Here is a 16,740-nt window from a genome sequence, read left to right on the forward strand (position 1 = left end):
CGGGGACCCCGCCGCCCCCGCGGGCGATGGGGCGGGTGGCGGGCGCGGGGCCGGCGCTCCGAGCGGGCGGGCAGCTCCCGCCCGGCCCTGCCCTGCCCGCGGAGCCTCCGCGGGCCCGCAACAGGTCCGCCGCAGCGCGGGCGAACACTGACCTCCAGAGGGCCCGGCGCGGAAATTCAGGGATGCGAAGCCCTCCTGGCCCCCGGGACGCGGCGCGGGAGGTGCCGCTGGCGGCGAGGCACGGCTGGGCAGGTGCGAGCGGTGGCCGTGGCTGATAAAGCGATTTCACAGCAGCGCTTTCCCGAGAAGAGTTCGCTGGATGAGGAGACGCACCTGAGTTTCAAGACAGATGCAGCTGTTTTGTGAGCTTGGATGAACAAAGTCAAAGCATACAAACTCACACCTTCCCCAGCCGAGATGAGGAGCTGGAGCGAGCAGAGAGCTTGTGACCCACAGACCTCAGTGAGCATCGTGTCCCTGCGCTGATGTGTTGGGTCCAGCCAGAGGCAGGGTGGGAGGGAACGCGGTCCAGCAATGGGCAAATCCCACCACGTGGGTGGTTGGACCTGGAGAAGGAGCAAAACACTCTTGAGGTCAAACTCTTGGAAGGGAAAGCACAGGAAAAGTGGAGCTTTTTGGCCGTTCTCTTGATCACTTGGTGCCACCCAAATTGGAGGCTTCCCAGCATCCTGGTGCAAACAAAGGCTTCTGCCCTCGGTTTTGGAGGAAGCTCTCAGGCTATGCTTCTGGCACCTTCCTGGTACATCGATTCACCCTAAACCCTGGGTAGAGGCAGAGAAGCAGCAGCCACATCTCAGCCCAGCCGGCCGGTCAGGGCACCTCCCTGACTCACAGCAGCTCTGACTCACCACATCTCAGTTTACTGTGGTGAACGGTGCAAACATCTGCTCTGGAGAAGGGGACACTGCAGGTTCAGATACTGGCCAGCCTAAGAACATTGGTGACTGCTGCTCCTTGTGGTAAGGAAGGAGCATCTGGGGCAGGATGTCTTTGGAAAGCTCTTGCATTACTGATCTCGTTTAATGGCCCATTTAAGTTCTCATTGAATTCAATGACAAACTGCCGCTGACTTCCGTGGGAAGGGCCATACTCTGAATTTTAAAAAAAATGAACTTTCTTTTTCCCCAGGGAGAGCAGCTACTGCTTTAGAAGAATAATTATCACAGTGGAGATAAGCACGTAAAAGCCTGTATTGCTTACTTGTCTCAGGCACTTTTGAGCATATGATTAAGTGCTGGTACAAGTTATTTGTCAATTTTTGCTCTGCAATTCTTTTTAATTCCACTTCTTTCTGAGTGCCAGTGTTTAAAATGTCAACCTTTACTTTGAATATTGTTGCTCTTTCCACCACCACCTTGATGCAGCTTGCAATAACCAAACACACAGATTACAGATTTTCTTTTTTTTTTTTTTTTTCTTTTTTTCATGTTGCAATATAGTGGAGAGAGGCTTAAGCTTTCAGGCAGTTTTTTTGACTCCTTAAAGGCAGAATGCTGTGAGTCACAAAACTGTGGCAGGCACTACACAAACATTATGTGCATGTTTGTACTTATTTCTTTGAAAACTTTTAGGGAAGAGAAAGATCAAATGCTGCATCACTTCACAGTGACTTTTTTTGGCTGACACATGTAAGAATTACAAGCCAAAAAAGAAGAGCAAAAGAATGGGGGGTCGCCAATACTGTTGATTTTTGCATGAAAGGAATGCCCTCTTTTCCCCTTCACATGCTGCAGTAGCAGCTTGTAGCACAAAGCCATGAGATACATCTGCTCCCCTTGCACACTCACACATATCCGTGCATTTAAGTGCCTTTTACACCATGGCATGAAGGCTTTTAGATGATGTTCTCCCAGCACACACATTCACCCAAGGAATATGATGGATTCAAAACAGTAGACAGGTGGTTATTGTAAAATCTAATTTCAAATCTGCATATGGCTGATGCTCTGATTAAGCTCTGCTTCTACAGCACTCAGAATAAACAGATCCATTTGACATGATGACAACATAACCTTTGGATGTCCTTTGCTGTGCACGCTCTGTGTCTGATAAGACACATTCCGTACTTCCCACATGTAATGGCTCTGATGCAGATGGCGAGGCTTGCAAATGCAGAATTTTTAAGCAGAAAACAAGGAAATGAATCCTGCTTTTGCAGAACATGATTTTATGGCAGATTTCTATTCTTACTAATACACACTGGGAATAACATCAGCTACATCCAAAGCACGCACTCGAATCATTACAACCAGCCCAGCAAGTAGCAAAATCTACCTCCAGCACAGCAAATCAGTTCAGCAGCTTCTCAAACAAACCAAACCAGGGATGTTGGTATTCAAAATGCCATGCCATGCCCAAACCCACCCAAAGACTTTCAGCTTCTTCGTGCCTTAAAGTTAAGAGAGAAAAGCATCACTCTGAAAAAGTAAAGAAAGCAAAGGAAGGCAATCTGATGGCTATTTCAAGGCATTTTCATTTAAATCCTCCTAAAGCAGTTGACAGTGCTTTCTGCTGCAAGGGGGAAGCAAGAAGAAGAGAGGCTATACAAGGTAAGGTGAGGTGTCTTCCTCTGCTGTTCTTTTGCCAAGTCCTTATTATCACCACTTGAGCCTGCTGGAATAGCCAGCTACCACTCTGCCTAAAAATAAGCTTCTTATCTCCAGATGTTTTTATAAATGACAAGCCACTGTAGCTGGTGCTTCCCCACTGCTGTTGGCAGCTGATAAAGGTCCAGATTCTCTTCTTGTTACAGAATTGACTCAATTTCCTTGCAGCAGAGTCCCTCCAATAATGGTATCTGCAATTAACTTTGCAGAACCACCTTTAGTAACATGTTTGTCTCTTTACAGGCTTCTTGGAAATGCAGTTTCTCTCCCTCTGTGATTTTCAGGCTTTTTTCTGCCTTGGGTTTTTACCCTGAAGAGGCAAGTCCAGGAGATTTTATTCAAGAAGTTCTGGGCAACCAGGAGCAGGGCTGTTCCCTACAACCTGTACCCAGGAGAGGCCATAGGGACCTGTATTTATTCTAGCTCTATGGCTGACTCAGTGTCAGGGGATGCCTGAAGTGAGCTGAGCTCTGCTTCCTGCTGATGGCAGAGCTGCAAGCTCTGCCCTGCCGGCTGCCTCCCAGGCTCACGTGCTGTTCCCTTCAATCCTTTCTCCCAGATTCCCACCAGGCATCATGCCCAGACAGCTCAGTTTGGAGTGAGGAAGGTCATCCCTTCTCCTAGATCATCCCTGGTGTACTTCAGGGGTCAGCAAGAAGCCTGAGCTCCAGCACCTCCATCCCAGGCTCTGCTCCCCGGAGGCATGAGAGAGTCACAGCAACTGATCTTGTGCCAGCGATGATGCAGTTTCCAGCAGGAGCTGGGCTGACATCAGCGTGACAGACACAGATTCCAGCTAGTGACAAAAGGGGAAGATGCTACAACCCATTTGTATGACTCACCCAGCCTTTGGTCTCAGCTGCCTCTAAATCAGCCCATCAACACCACGGACACCTGAGCATCTGCGTGGTTTGAAGTCAAGATACCATTGCCCAGGCTTCTGCATCGCCAGTGGCCAGCTGCCCTTCAGATTTCATTGCATTTCCCTCTTTCTTCTCTGCAATTTTCCTAAGCTCTTATCCCTTTCTGGTTGGCATTACCTTCCCTGGGCTCCCCCTCTTGTCACATCTCCTGGACCCAACTCAAGCCCATAGCCAGGAGGAACCAGCTGGTGCTGTGCCCTGGAAAACTCTCCTCTGCTTCACTTCACAAACAGCCTCTGCTGATGCTGCATCTTGCAGCACATCTGGGTTATTAACTGGCCACCTGGCAGCTCCCTAATTGGCAATATCAGTAAAAGCACATTTTTCTCTTTTCTTAAGTCCCCAGATAAAGCAGTTAAATTTGATCTAAGATCCTCACATCCTTGTTGCCTCATATAATTTGTAATGGCCTTGCCTATGCCATAAAAAATAACAGCAACTCTTTTTTGCACTCACACACTTTCTAGTTTCTCTTTAACATACACTCTGGCAGGGAACTGAATGACACAGCATAATCTGCTAAAGCTTTTTCTATAGTAAACAGAGATAAAAACCACAGCCAAAGGGCACGCAGGCTCCGAGGAAGCAAGCACCGTGTGTTATTGTACCAAGCGCTCCGATCCAAGCTCCTGCTCAAAGGAAAGCTGTCCCGGAGGGAGCTCTCACGCCCGGTGAGGTCCTGCTCCTCTGCAGCGCTGGTGTGGCACAGCAGAGCCCTCGGTGCCTTCGCACAGGTCACCCGTGCGAGCCCAGTGTCATCAGCAGAACGTGCTGAAGGGGCACGGTGACTGCCAGGTCAGATGTGTAAACATGAATTTGAGGTGGTGTTCTTCCAACACCTCGTTCGGCGGTAACGACCTCTGTGAGCTGTGACTCAGTGGCTCAGAGTCCCCCTGGCCCGGCGCAGCCTCAGCAGTGGGAGAGAGCCTGCAGAAGGCACAGCGCCACTGAGACTCTTCTGCTTTGGAACTCACTCCCCGCACTGAGGCCAAAAAAGCTTGGATACGGCAAGCTTTGGGTCAGGCTAAAAAGCCTAGAGTATTTTCAGACTTCCAAGGAGAGAACATTGTATTTATAGGGAAGTTAGTTCTTCAGTTGCTTTTGTAATTCATTTTGTTTATGACTGGTTTATTCAAGCTGTAGGGATGAGGAGTTAGCTGCTAGATTTCTTTTCCAGGCTCACATTTCTAACTGTTTGCAGACAGAGGACAGAGCTATTTTTGTAATATAAATCATTACAGAGAGAATATCTCACAGTCCCCACTGGAGCAAATTCCTAAGGAAGTGAGCTCTATTTTGGAAGTAAATTTCTACTTCGTGTTTGTTTTAATTTAATGAGAAATGAGCAACATCAGTCTGAAGCCAAGCAGTGTCCCCATTTCTCGGGAAGAGAAACTCAGTGGAATCAGAGTCACTTCTACCATGAGGAGCTGGGTGGGAGCTGCAGATGTGGCTTCCCAAGCCCTGGGGGATTGAATGTGATCCTGGCAAAGGGGCTGAACAAATGGGGACAGAACTCAGCCTTCAAAGTGACACAGCTTCAGAAATAAAGGTACTCAAGATACTTTCAGTGCCCACCTTAAAAAGTAAGATATTATCTTCTAAAAAGGCCAGAGTGTGGGATTTTTTAGAATAAGGCAAACTCTGTCTCAACATCATCTCTCTGAGACTCAGGGACAGAATTGTAAAATAAATGCTGAGAGCTCTGGTTGTGTGACAGACTCATGGATGACTTATTTTAGAAGAGTCAGTCCCATCCCCTGGAAGTTGCTTGAATTACTGTGCTGTGACTCTTCCCATCTGATTCACACTAATTTGGCAAGTCACAATTCCTATTCATAGGAGCATCAAAACCTAGAAAGTGGACAGGGAAGGAATTGGAATTTACAGGTTTCTCCTTTCCAGCAGTGGCTTAAAGATGTAAATTAACACAGAAACAGATGTGGCCAAGCACACTTTCTTCTACTGAACCAGCAAGGCTTTATAACTGAGCCTTGGGCTATGCAGCTGTGAAACATAGGAAAAGTTATCCAAAACCATTTAAATATAGCTCGTAAGAGAAAAGCTTTTAAATTATGAAACAAATTAACAAAACAGAAAAAGAGAGATTGCTTAAAGCTTTTGGAAAAAACCCATACCAACAGCAGCAAAACCCACTTCCGAGCTGCAAAGGAACAGCTACAAGAACATGCTCTGGATCATTCAGCTGCAAATACCAAATCATGATTGGTATATGCCGAAGTCAACTTCAGAACTCAACAGGTTCAGAAGGGCAGGACTATTTTTATGACAAAAGGTTCTGTTTCCAACCATCTCCTCAGAGCAGCAGACACCATTGCATCTGGTTTTCCCATTTTGCACATCTCGTTAAGCAGATGTGCAAAATACTGTATCATGCAGGAGAGCTCAACTTGGTGGGCTAAAGGGACAATTTGCATTCTAAAGCACTGCAGTGCTGTCGCTGAGAAATAAAATGGAATTCCTAACTATTTCTGCCTTGAAAGGACCTCAGTTTCACCTGTCTGTTTCTGTTGTTGAATTCTTTTCCCTCCTCTCCATTCTATGCATTTACCCTGCGGCGTTTTCAGAGGGACACAGCTCTGCTGAGGAGGGGGGCTGCAAATCCAGCTAAACGCAACCAACATAAAGGAACCGAGCCCTTTCCAAATTAAAATTTCCTTCTCAGAAGGAATCTCTTCTCTGGGCATTAATGGAAACCAAAATCACTACACACACAGCAAGACACACCGTGCTCTCTGCCATTCAGAGCCGAGCTTGGAAGGCAGACCTGTTTTCATCACAGACTGAGCCAGGCTCCTATGCAAGAGTCTGCTAAAATCCAGGTGATAACATTCTTCCTTGATGCTGGGCGTTCCCCTGGGTGTCTGACTGAAAACCCTGTTCTTACAGATCAGATGGGAACACTTTTGATCTTGGGGCTGCTCCTTATATTGCATAGGTAGCAGCACCAGTAACCTGCAGTTGATCGAGCAATGCTGTCAGGGGACATGTCCCTGCTCCTGAGCAAGTCCTGCTGTGGGTCCAGCCCCACCCTGCGCCTCATCCCACTGTGCCAATAGCTCAGGCTGTGTCACCTGCCACCACGGGTGACAAACTGTTTCCACTGGCCCCAGCACAGCAGTTTCTGTGAGGCAAGGACTGCATTAGCCCTCTCCCAAGGGAGGAAGCTTACTTGTCCTCCTCCCTGCAGCATCCCTTTTACAGCCTTGGACTGGGGACCTCGTTAGCAACACAAATAAGCTTCCAAGCAGAAAAGGGACAAAAGTAAATCTGATCTCATCCCAGCTTCCTCCCCCACTGGAAGAACCAGAGTGGCTGTGGCCAGCATGTGACTACCATCCTGTCCCCATTCCACAGGGATTCCATCGAAAGGTTATGAAAATACTGTGCAGGAGGGAGAAAGGAGCTATCCATCTGCTCCCTTCACTGCAAGGGCCTGCTCCCTCTGTGAGCCTGGAGCAGGGAAATCTGCTGAAAACAAACCCGAGGTGCTCTCAAAAAGATCTGCCAGAGCAGTCAGGACAGCATACTCTGGTGTGTGCAGGGTCCTGTGTTCAATCAGAGAAGCACCTTATTCACTCAAAATTAACCTTCTGCTCTGCAACTTGAAAGTTTCTGGGGTAGCTGTGTTTGCTGACCTCTGAGAGTGAGCAGTTTTATACAAATAAAATACCTGTGCACTTCACATACAGCTACTCCAGTGGCAGTCAGGCAAATAGATACTCAAACTGCTGCACTGCTGGAGCCCTTTGAAATCAAAGTCTCATTATGAAGGCCTTTATCAGCCAAAGAGATAAATTTAATCACTGAAATGACCCTTTTTCATGGTCCCTCCAGCTGCCAGAGAGAGGTGAGCAGCACTTTGACCAGCTGACAGTGCAGAAGGCAGGAAGCAGAGCTCACACCTCATCTCGTCCACAAGAGTTACAAGCCCTGAAAGCTTTGGCTGAAGAAGTTCATGCAAATCCCACGGTTGTCCCTCAGAAACAGTGTCATGTTTTCCATCAAGGGCTGATTCTTCTGATGATCATCCAGGTAGTGACCATGTTCCCCAAGCTGATCACCTGCCCTCCTTGCAGTGTAGCTGCTGCCTTCCCTTCTTACCCCTTTCTCCCACCATCTCCCCTCCAGTTTATCTATGTGGATGTCTCCATTGTCATTCTAAGTCAGATACTAATCTCATCCAACAGCATCTCATTATAATTAGCTCTTAATTGCCACTTAACACAGGGATCGTTTTGGAAGGCCGTAACAATTCTTCCTTGAGGAATCATTTGAGTGTTAAAAGCTCATTATGTGCCCCTATTCACCCTTTGGGTAATGAAAATGATTTCAAGAGGCAAATTTAAAACACTGCTGTGCACACAAACTCTGCACACAAGATTTATATGGTTTCCTGGAGCACTAGTAGCATTTCCAAGGAGCAAACCACAGAAGTCAGTGTGTTTTGCTACCAGTCTCCCTCTGTCCTTCCCTAATGCACTCACCATGTCTGAAAGTCATGCCACGTAACTGAAAGTGGGACCATTTTAAGAAGCACCTGCAAAATGCAAGGGGTTAATGTCACAGTAAAGCTGCACTGCTGCTGCTCTGCTGGAACTGGTGCCCCCAGCCAGGTGCAGGACATGGTTTCATGGCAGACATTCATTTCAAGGCAGACAGCACTCAAAGAGCCAAGAGATAAACAGACTGTCAGACAAAACTCATCCTTAGGCACATACAAAGCTTCGGCCAAGACTTCCTTCGTTCCTGAACAAGTCAGACTCCTGAGAGCTCTGAAAATGGACAATTTGCCAAATTCTTACCAAGATCTCCAGGGTTTCCACAGCAGAAGATACAACCAAGTGCCAGTTCACTTTATTTAGTCATGCATCTGTCAGGGCAGCAGTGAGGAGACAGAGAGGCCTGATGCTTCTCAGGTTCTGCCCCATCCACACAGTGCCAACAGGCAGTTTAATGTCTGTTCACCACTGTGAAAAAAAAGGAGAGAAATGGGCCTATTGCTTTCTCAGAGTCTACTGCTGCTGTTCTCCTCCCCACTCCCCCCCTTTTTTTTTTTTTTTTTTTTTTTATTATTCAGGAGATGTCATTATTTTTGGTAGGGCCTGAATGACTGCTGAGCTCAAGTGGCTTCCGGGGAAAACATACAGGCTCAGTGAGAAATATGTTTTTGGAGAAATGCCCATGATTCACAATCCTTATGACTAGCAAGTTTCTCCTTTTTGAAACACACTTCAACAAGCCTTCAAGGGGGCATGACAAAAAGAGGTGCTCAGAAGACACACTCATACCCCCATCCAATCACCTCTTGGGCAGCAGCCCCTCCACCAGCAAACAGACCCGGAGATGAGAACTGCACAAAATTCAGGGTTCCTGAAAATATCTCCTGTAGAAGCCAAGCCTGCACAGCCAATTTAAATGAAGAAAAAGTCTGTAACGTGCCTGTTCATTTGCTGATGTTTTTATGCCTAAACGTGGTCCTAGGAGAACTTCCAAGAAGCGGTAGGAATATGTTCCTAAATGCATTGCACAGCACAGAGAAGTCTTTTGCAATAGAAATAGAGGAATGACTCATTTCCTCTGGAGCGGCTGCTCCGGCATTTCACTTGCACAGGCAGTGGAGCAGCTCCCTGTGCCATGCCAGGAGGAACTGGGAAACTCAAGAGCAGTTTCCAGCCTGTGTAAACCTAACTGAATTTTGATTTGCCTTCAAAACCAGTGACCCCTCATTGTCATCTGGTGGAGCACAGGAGGCAGATTGGCAAACCGCGCCCGAACGCTCCCTCCCTCGATGGGAGTTTTGTATTTCAGCATTTTCATTTTCCACAGGATTAAACCCTGAGAGAGCCAAGAGTTGCCCTGTCTGTTGCCCTCCCCTGAAGCAGTAAGCACATGGATTTGACAGTGATTTCAGCTCCAAGTTTCTCTTCTCCCCTACTTGAAACTGAAAGGAGTGGACTGAAATTGCCGAGGAGAAGTGGGCTATTGCTTGGACTTCGCTGCTGTTCTTCCTCTTTCTACAGCTATTTGGTTTTAGTCAGTACAGTGAGACTTTTCAAAGCAACTTTCTCACTTTCTCCCCTAAGAATCCATCATAAATTTTTGGTAATTTTTGGTAACTTTTCTTCTTTAATTTGATAGCTGGTAATCTTGGCAGCACAATCTCCATCAAGACTGTCTGCTCGATTCCTTACATCCCCCTTCCCCCCCCCCCCCGGGTTATCATATGGACCCTGTGGCAGGGATAAAAGCCAACAGAGAATCACAAGTATCATGAAATCACTAACAAATCTTTATCACATCCAGCCCAGCCCAAAGAGATGAGTATTCTCTATGCAGCTCTGGTCCCATTTTTTCGGGGGTTTTGGGTTTGTTTTTTTCTTTTCTTTTTTTTTTGGAGGGTGCAGGAACTCCCAGGGGTGTCAAGAAAAGCAGCCTGTCATTGGAGTACACTGAATTTTTCCAAGTCTCTGAATCAGCGTTGCTATCCTTTAAAAGGAAAAAAACAAGGCTTAACACAGAGCCTGGCACACGATGACATTTGATGCACACACGTTGGTAACAGCCTTTAAGCGTTTTGCATATAAATGTTACTTGACTCCACAGCCTGTTTACAGACACAGAACACACTGTTACCTATAGCTCTGCTGCTGATCTCTTATAAAGCAGTTGCAAATGTGCCAATTCTTGGTTACCTGTTTAAAACAGGACACTGAAGGCACATACACAAGAGCAGAGGCAGTCTCTTAATTAGGCACCGCATATGTTTGAGAAGCCCAGACAGGTCTATCCATGGTCAGCCCTCCATGTCCTTCTTATTTTAGAGCTGGGAGCTCCTTCAACCTCTCCAGTGACCACAGCACCGTGCTCCAAAGCATCAGCAAGCACTGAAGGAGAATCCTTGTGCTTCCAGGGGTCCCAGCCCTTATTCCTTCCTCAACCACCAGCTTCCTAGTGCTGGCTGCTCTTCTGCCAGCTACTGAAATTATGTCACTTACCTCAGGGAAGATTCACCAGACAGACATTTAAAGAGGTGACACAAGAAATAAACCAGCCTGGAACAGCAAATTTTCCGTGTCTGAACTCTTTTGGAGCCTTATGAAAATGGGATGCACAAATAAGGCTCCCTTCCCTTCCAGACAGCTTTAACTTGCATTAGCAGTATTTAATCAGCAATTCACTGCTGACCTTGGCTGCATTACAAGGAGGTATTTGCACAAGGATGGAAAGATTTTAAACAATTTATCCAATGAGTTGGATGCAAACAGGCTTTTCTTTAAACACCAAGCACACAAGTCCTTAGGCCAGTTAATTTTTTGTTAACAGATTTATCACAAAAGGAAAGTCGTGTGTTTCTTTTCTGTTGAATAGGAACTCAGGCTTCAAACAGAGAAATACTTCAGAGCAAGGACTGAGTGGAGACCAGAGGATGGTTATTGCTTCTAAGGAAGCCATTTATAAGAGATAATGTTATTAGAGGTGAAGTTCTAAATATTTTCACCATGCCAACTTGGTGGCTGAGTGTTGACACTCAACCTTGACACTTTCCCAGCCTCTGCCAGAAAGAAGCCCGTTAGCCACAGTGCCAGCAACTGCTGCCCCTCTCAGAGAAGCAGCTCCCTGCAAGGTAAAGGCAGGCACACAGAGACCTGGAGATAGCCACTTCCAGCCTGGCTTTGACTCAACCATTTAAAAGCTCAAGGTCTTGCTGTTACTTCATTAATAGGGAACACCAGCACAAGCTGTGTATAGTTCTAGCATCTTACCAAAGACTAATAAAGGATGGGTAATGTGCTGGCCCAGCCACAAAACTCCTGCTGGCTTCAGCAGGGCTATTCCCATATTTAATGAAAGCACGACCTGCATGGGTTGGAACGGAGATGTGTCTCTACATGCCATGCTGAAGAGATCACACAGATACTGTGAAATGAAGTCCTTGCTTTTCATTAAGCACCAGAAAGAGCAGATTTGCAGCAACCCAAAACAGGAGCCAAGGAAACAAGAGCTCTGAGCAAGCCAACCACAAACCCCAACATGCTCCATTTCAGAAGTCAGCACCACCACAGACAGAGCCAGCCGTGCTCCACTCTCTCTTCTGGCTCTCCTCCACATCCCTCTGCACAACCCCCAAGGCGTGGACTTCCTGCTTTTCCATCATTTTGCCACTTTAGTAGTCTCCTCCTGAAGAGCACATAAACCTGCCAATCACAGTTCTGGGCTGCAGGTAGCTTTTACTGAAAAAAAGGTAAGAAGGAATTTGAATTTTGAGGCACAGATGCTTTAACACAGTTGTTTATTATTACAGTGAAATATTCAAACAAAACCACCAACTTTTTATGGAAACAATAAAAGTGCAAATGTATTTTGGTATTAAATAGGAAATGAATTTATAAACGTTTCATTAAAATGGGCTGACACTTTGAGCCTATAAACACTTTTTAAAAACCAAAACAATAGCAGCTCAACACTTCAGTTTTATCTTTGGTCTTATGATTAACCAGCAAAAAATAGTTGTACCAGGAATGTCCACTACAAACAGACACGTAAAATTTACATTACTCTGCAAAGATTCAAAATCAAAAAAGGAATGTTTGCAAGATATTTGGTCAGATAAAATATAAAGCCTTTGAGAAATACACAGCATTTTTCAATACAAAATGAAATCACAGATATGAATTTTGGTACTGTAAATGAACTTAATTCTCTTGTAGGTGTGACTCCTCTTCCCAATCAACGTTCAAGAAAAACAACTTCATTTGCACAATATTTAAAAATTAGGTTGCAGGTAAGAGAACCAAGAGCCCACATTAGTGCTAAGTAACATGCTCTTTTTTCTGTGTTTGTGTTTCTGTTTACACACACACAGGCAACCCCACTGAATCCATGGTACATTATAACAGCTACAGCCTTAGCAAACAGGTATTCACAACCTTGTTGTGTATCCATGGGCTGGGAAAGGAGGAAGAAGGCAAAAGGCCCACAGGATTACTCATATGGGTCAAGTTCTCTGTGCACCTCCCTGCAGATAAGGCCCTGTAACAGCTCCAGCACACAGCAGGTACCAGTGCTGTCATGTTTCTGTGGAATAAGATGAACACTGTAACAGAAACCCAACTTCTATCAGCTCCTTTTGTCAGTCATATTCACGAATGCATGCTTTAGAACAGATGGGGAGAATACATTTAATATCTCAGTTGTACAACTGAGCCACCAAGTGCACACACACTGCCTCATGGCAGGATGCCCCCTCACTTCAAGAAGGCTCACCCAAGCTTAAGGTGAAAGCAAACCCATGCATTTTCTCCATCATGAACTCAAAACATGCCTTGCTGAGCAAAAACTCACACTGAAGATCTGCCTGCACAGCTAATAAACTGAGGGTTTGCCTCACTTTTTATCCTGATGGATTCACCTGCTTTGGAAACATTGTCAAAGCAAAACCCACCTAAATCTCTTTACCCTACACTCCAAATCCACTTGCTTTCAATAGTTCTCCTCCAATTTTACCCCACATCCTTTGGCTTGTTTGCAATGCATCTTCACTGAGAGTTTACCATCATCCCCACTCACCCCTCAGCCCACCTTCCATTTTCTATACTATTTACATTATCCACCATCTCTTCTTGTCATGCATTTTCCAATGCAACTCTCTCCTCCTGACCTAACGACATTTTAATGAGAAAGTTCTTACCAAGTCCATTACAGGTTTCCATGTATTGTGGCAATACTAAACAAACATACACCCCTTTCCAGAGAAAAGATCCCTTTTCAGAGACAGGGATGCAGTGACATAAACAGACAGACAGCTGACTGAAGCAGTCATGATGCCAGAATTAACTGCTCAAGGGTTTTTATGTCAAGAGTTCAGGCAGCCACAATACCCTGGGCTGGCCATCTAGTTCTTCTTTGGGCAAAAGATTCAATGGCTTTGATTGCAGAACTGCATCTTATTTTAAATACCAAGAAACACATGCCTACAAAAATAGTACATATCATGGTCTGCTACCAAAAAAAACCCCAAACAAACCAGAAACACCAATGTAGCTGACTTAGTCTTAAATACCATGTGCAAAGAACATTTGATCAATACTACCTATAAATACACTATTTGTATTTCTAGAAAGAAGCACAGTGCTTCGAATACAAAAATAACCCAGCTTGTGGGTGTGACCTATGCCATAATTACCTGAAAATAAGACTGCAAGAGCAGTTTTTAAAATAGACAGAAGTAGGCAAACATCTGCCTAGGGAGTGTTTCCATTTAGAAAAATAGATTTGTATAAAGCTTAATAGATTTTGAAAATGTTTGTTTCATGCTGATGCACAGAACTGTGAATAAGGCACACCAACACATCAGGGAAAGGAAGAGCAGGTTAATAACTTCAAGTTATCCTAAAGCTTCCCAGAAGTTACACGTGGTCCTTCACAATTCATTCGAGAGTGCTCACTCAGGACACAGCATGGCAGGTAACAAGGCACATGCTCAGCCTCCTGAGCACCAGCAATTCAGCAACACATTTTGGGACTTAATACATCAAATACTTGAGCAGATGACCAAATAAAGCAAGGACTTGAAATTCTGAATTTTCTGACACCCTGGCAGACCTGCACTGGGAGCTGAGGCCACTCGCAAGCCTGGCTGCATTACAACTCAACAGGTTATTCCAGCAACTGGGACATAACCAGACAAAAAGTGGCAATTATCTGCCTGATGTTTATACTTAGAGGACACCAGAATCTGTAGCCTAAGAGTGCCACTGTACCACAAATCAGTGCTAAATAATTCTGAAGTACCCTGAAGTATTTTATTTCCTTTTTCCCATAATAAAATAACAATTTGCTATAGTACAGCACTAGAAAATCCCATCAAGGTTACTTGGTTCAAACACTGACACAATCAGATGACTGGTTAGGCAGTCATCCAAAAATCCCACCAAACTCCTACCAGGGAGCAGGAGGGTGCAGCAGTCAGCTTATGGCACTGAGATTTGGACTGGTTTAAGGTTTGTTCCAAAATATAATACAAAATTTCTTATTTTGTTGTTGGTCCTTGAGGTAAAGCATATTCTAAGAAAATAATGCTTGAATACAGAAACAAATAATAACACTCAACTAGAACCCACAAACAAATGAACCTCAGAGTATTTCTTTAAAAGGTTTTCCTTGGGATAATTCAAACACCACTCCTTTAACAAAATACTAATGCCTCCTCAATAGCAATATTTAGTGCAGCCAATTATCCTAAAAATAAGGCCTTTGTGAAAATAAAGTGCTATTTGTTTCCTTCTATTTGCATTTCAATCCTTCAGTATAACCTTCACTTGAACACAAATGTGAAGCTAGATTCTTCATCCTGTTATGAGAGCAGTTTCACTTCTTCCCTCAGGTTTACATTAACATGTGTTACATTTCTATTTAGCACAATGTGCTCAATTACCCAGGAAATTTAAAGCATGGCACTGAGCATTTCAAACTGTGATCCACACCCATGCTCTAGTGCTCATCACATTTTAAGAACATCTTGGTACATTGATGGGGGGGTTGTTTGCACTTAGAAGATTTTTAAATCCCAAATGGATTTTGCATCATAAAAAGAAAATCTCAGAAAAAACTCGGGTTTGCCACTAAGACAAAAAGTTAACATGGATTTCTAAAAATGTCAGTTTGAGCCTTTTAGTTTGCAAACTGTCGACTGAAGGCAACACTTGACAAACAAACCAGAAATGTCAACGTTTTCCCACGTACAACCAAGGAGATCAAAGAACGAGAATCACAATTCTAGTAAGTCTTGGCCTTGTCTTCTCAGGTCAGGAACAAAACGACAGAAGCACATTTCATCAGTCCCACCGTTCTCAGGCAGATGCAGGCTCTCGAAGCACCAGCAGGCTGGCAGTGTGCGATGCCCCATGGGTGACAGCAGCTCTCCGAGCCACCAGCTCACTCTCCCGGGGGCTCAGCGGTGTGCCGGCACGGGGCGGGCACCGGGCGCAAGTACCGGGGACTGCTGTACATCCTGATGATGTGTGGGGCCTGCATCCAGGTGCTGAGCAGTTGGAAGGCCACAAGGTCCAGCGTGGGCCCGTCGAAGGCAGACAGCAGGTTCACGGGGGCCGCTTCCTTGAGGAACCGGGGCAGCGCCACGGCCTCGGGGATGCTGGTGTTGCCCAGGAAGAAATCCATCAGCACCTGCTTGCGCAGGCAGTCCCTGAGGTACAGCACCAGGTCCTCCAGCCGCTCCACCAGGAACCGCTCATCCCAGGCCTCCAAGGGCCCCTGCAGCAGCACGGAGAAGAGGGCCGTCTTCAGTACGTAGGAGGAAAGCACTCGGCCCCACTGGGAGCAGAAGGGCTCCTCCAGGCCGTGCCTGCGGAGGTCCCGCAGGCCCTTGAGGATCTGCAGGCACTTGAGGTGGCAGGAGGAGGCCGGCGCCTGCTCCTTCAGCCAGCCCAGCAGCCGCTGCTCCTGCCGCGAGGCGTTGAGGCCCCAGAGCGCCTCGGGGGCCAGGGAGCCGTGGGGGCCCTCGGGCGGCAGGGCCGTGAGGTAGAGCGCGTCGCCGAGAGGGATGGCTGGGATGAGGCGCACGGCCATGGAGATGTGGCAGCAGACGTAGTCGGAGCAGGGCAGGATGTGCAGCGTGGGCGGGTGCCCGGGGCAGGCCGAGAGGCTGACGCGGCAGCGCTCCTGCAGCCGGTACCGCACGGCGCCCAGGCACCGCTGCAGATGGCCCTGGAACCAGCGCAGCACCAGCCCCGAGGAGAGGTGGCTGCGGCCCTGCAGCTCCACGCAGAAGCCCTCGGCGAAGGGCCGGCAGCGTCGTGTCCGGCCGTCCCTCGCCCGCAGGCCGCAGACGAAGGCGCCGCATGGCCCCAGCCCGTCGGCACAGCGTGGTTGGGGCTCCAGGTGCGGCGGCAGCCGCAGGGGCACCAGGATGTCGAAGCAGTCTGGGCTCCGCACCTTGTGCTGCTCGTAGGCGCTACCGATGCACACGAAGTCCCCGCGCAGGCTGAGGGCCAGCGGGCCGGGCTGCAGCCCCTGCGCCTTGGCGGCGCGCACCAGCTCGGCCACCACCCGCCCCACGTGCGCCTTGCTGTGCCCCAGCACGTGGGGCGACACCCGCAGCTGCCGCGCGTGGAACCGCTCCAGGGCTCCGCGCCGCGCCCCCGCCGCCC

General features: G+C 47.1%; 1 protein-coding gene across 1 annotated transcript; it reads right to left on the bottom strand.

Annotated features, from left to right (window-relative positions):
• Window positions 1–11,847: 11,847 nt before the first annotated feature.
• ITPRIPL2 (ITPRIP like 2) lies at window positions 11,848–16,738 on the bottom strand (the record flags this gene model as incomplete). Its single annotated transcript, XM_042037556.1, has 1 exon — window positions 11,848–16,738. A coding segment is annotated over one exon (1,230 nt), but the record flags the coding sequence as incomplete, so codon positions are not given.
• Window positions 16,739–16,740: the final 2 nt, after the last annotated feature.

Source organism: Corvus kubaryi, unplaced genomic scaffold, assembly GCF_017639235.1.
Source record: "Corvus kubaryi isolate FWS band 111438036 unplaced genomic scaffold, C.kubaryi_AGA036_p1.0 37387, whole genome shotgun sequence".
Lineage (NCBI taxonomy): Eukaryota > Metazoa > Chordata > Aves > Passeriformes > Corvidae > Corvus > Corvus kubaryi.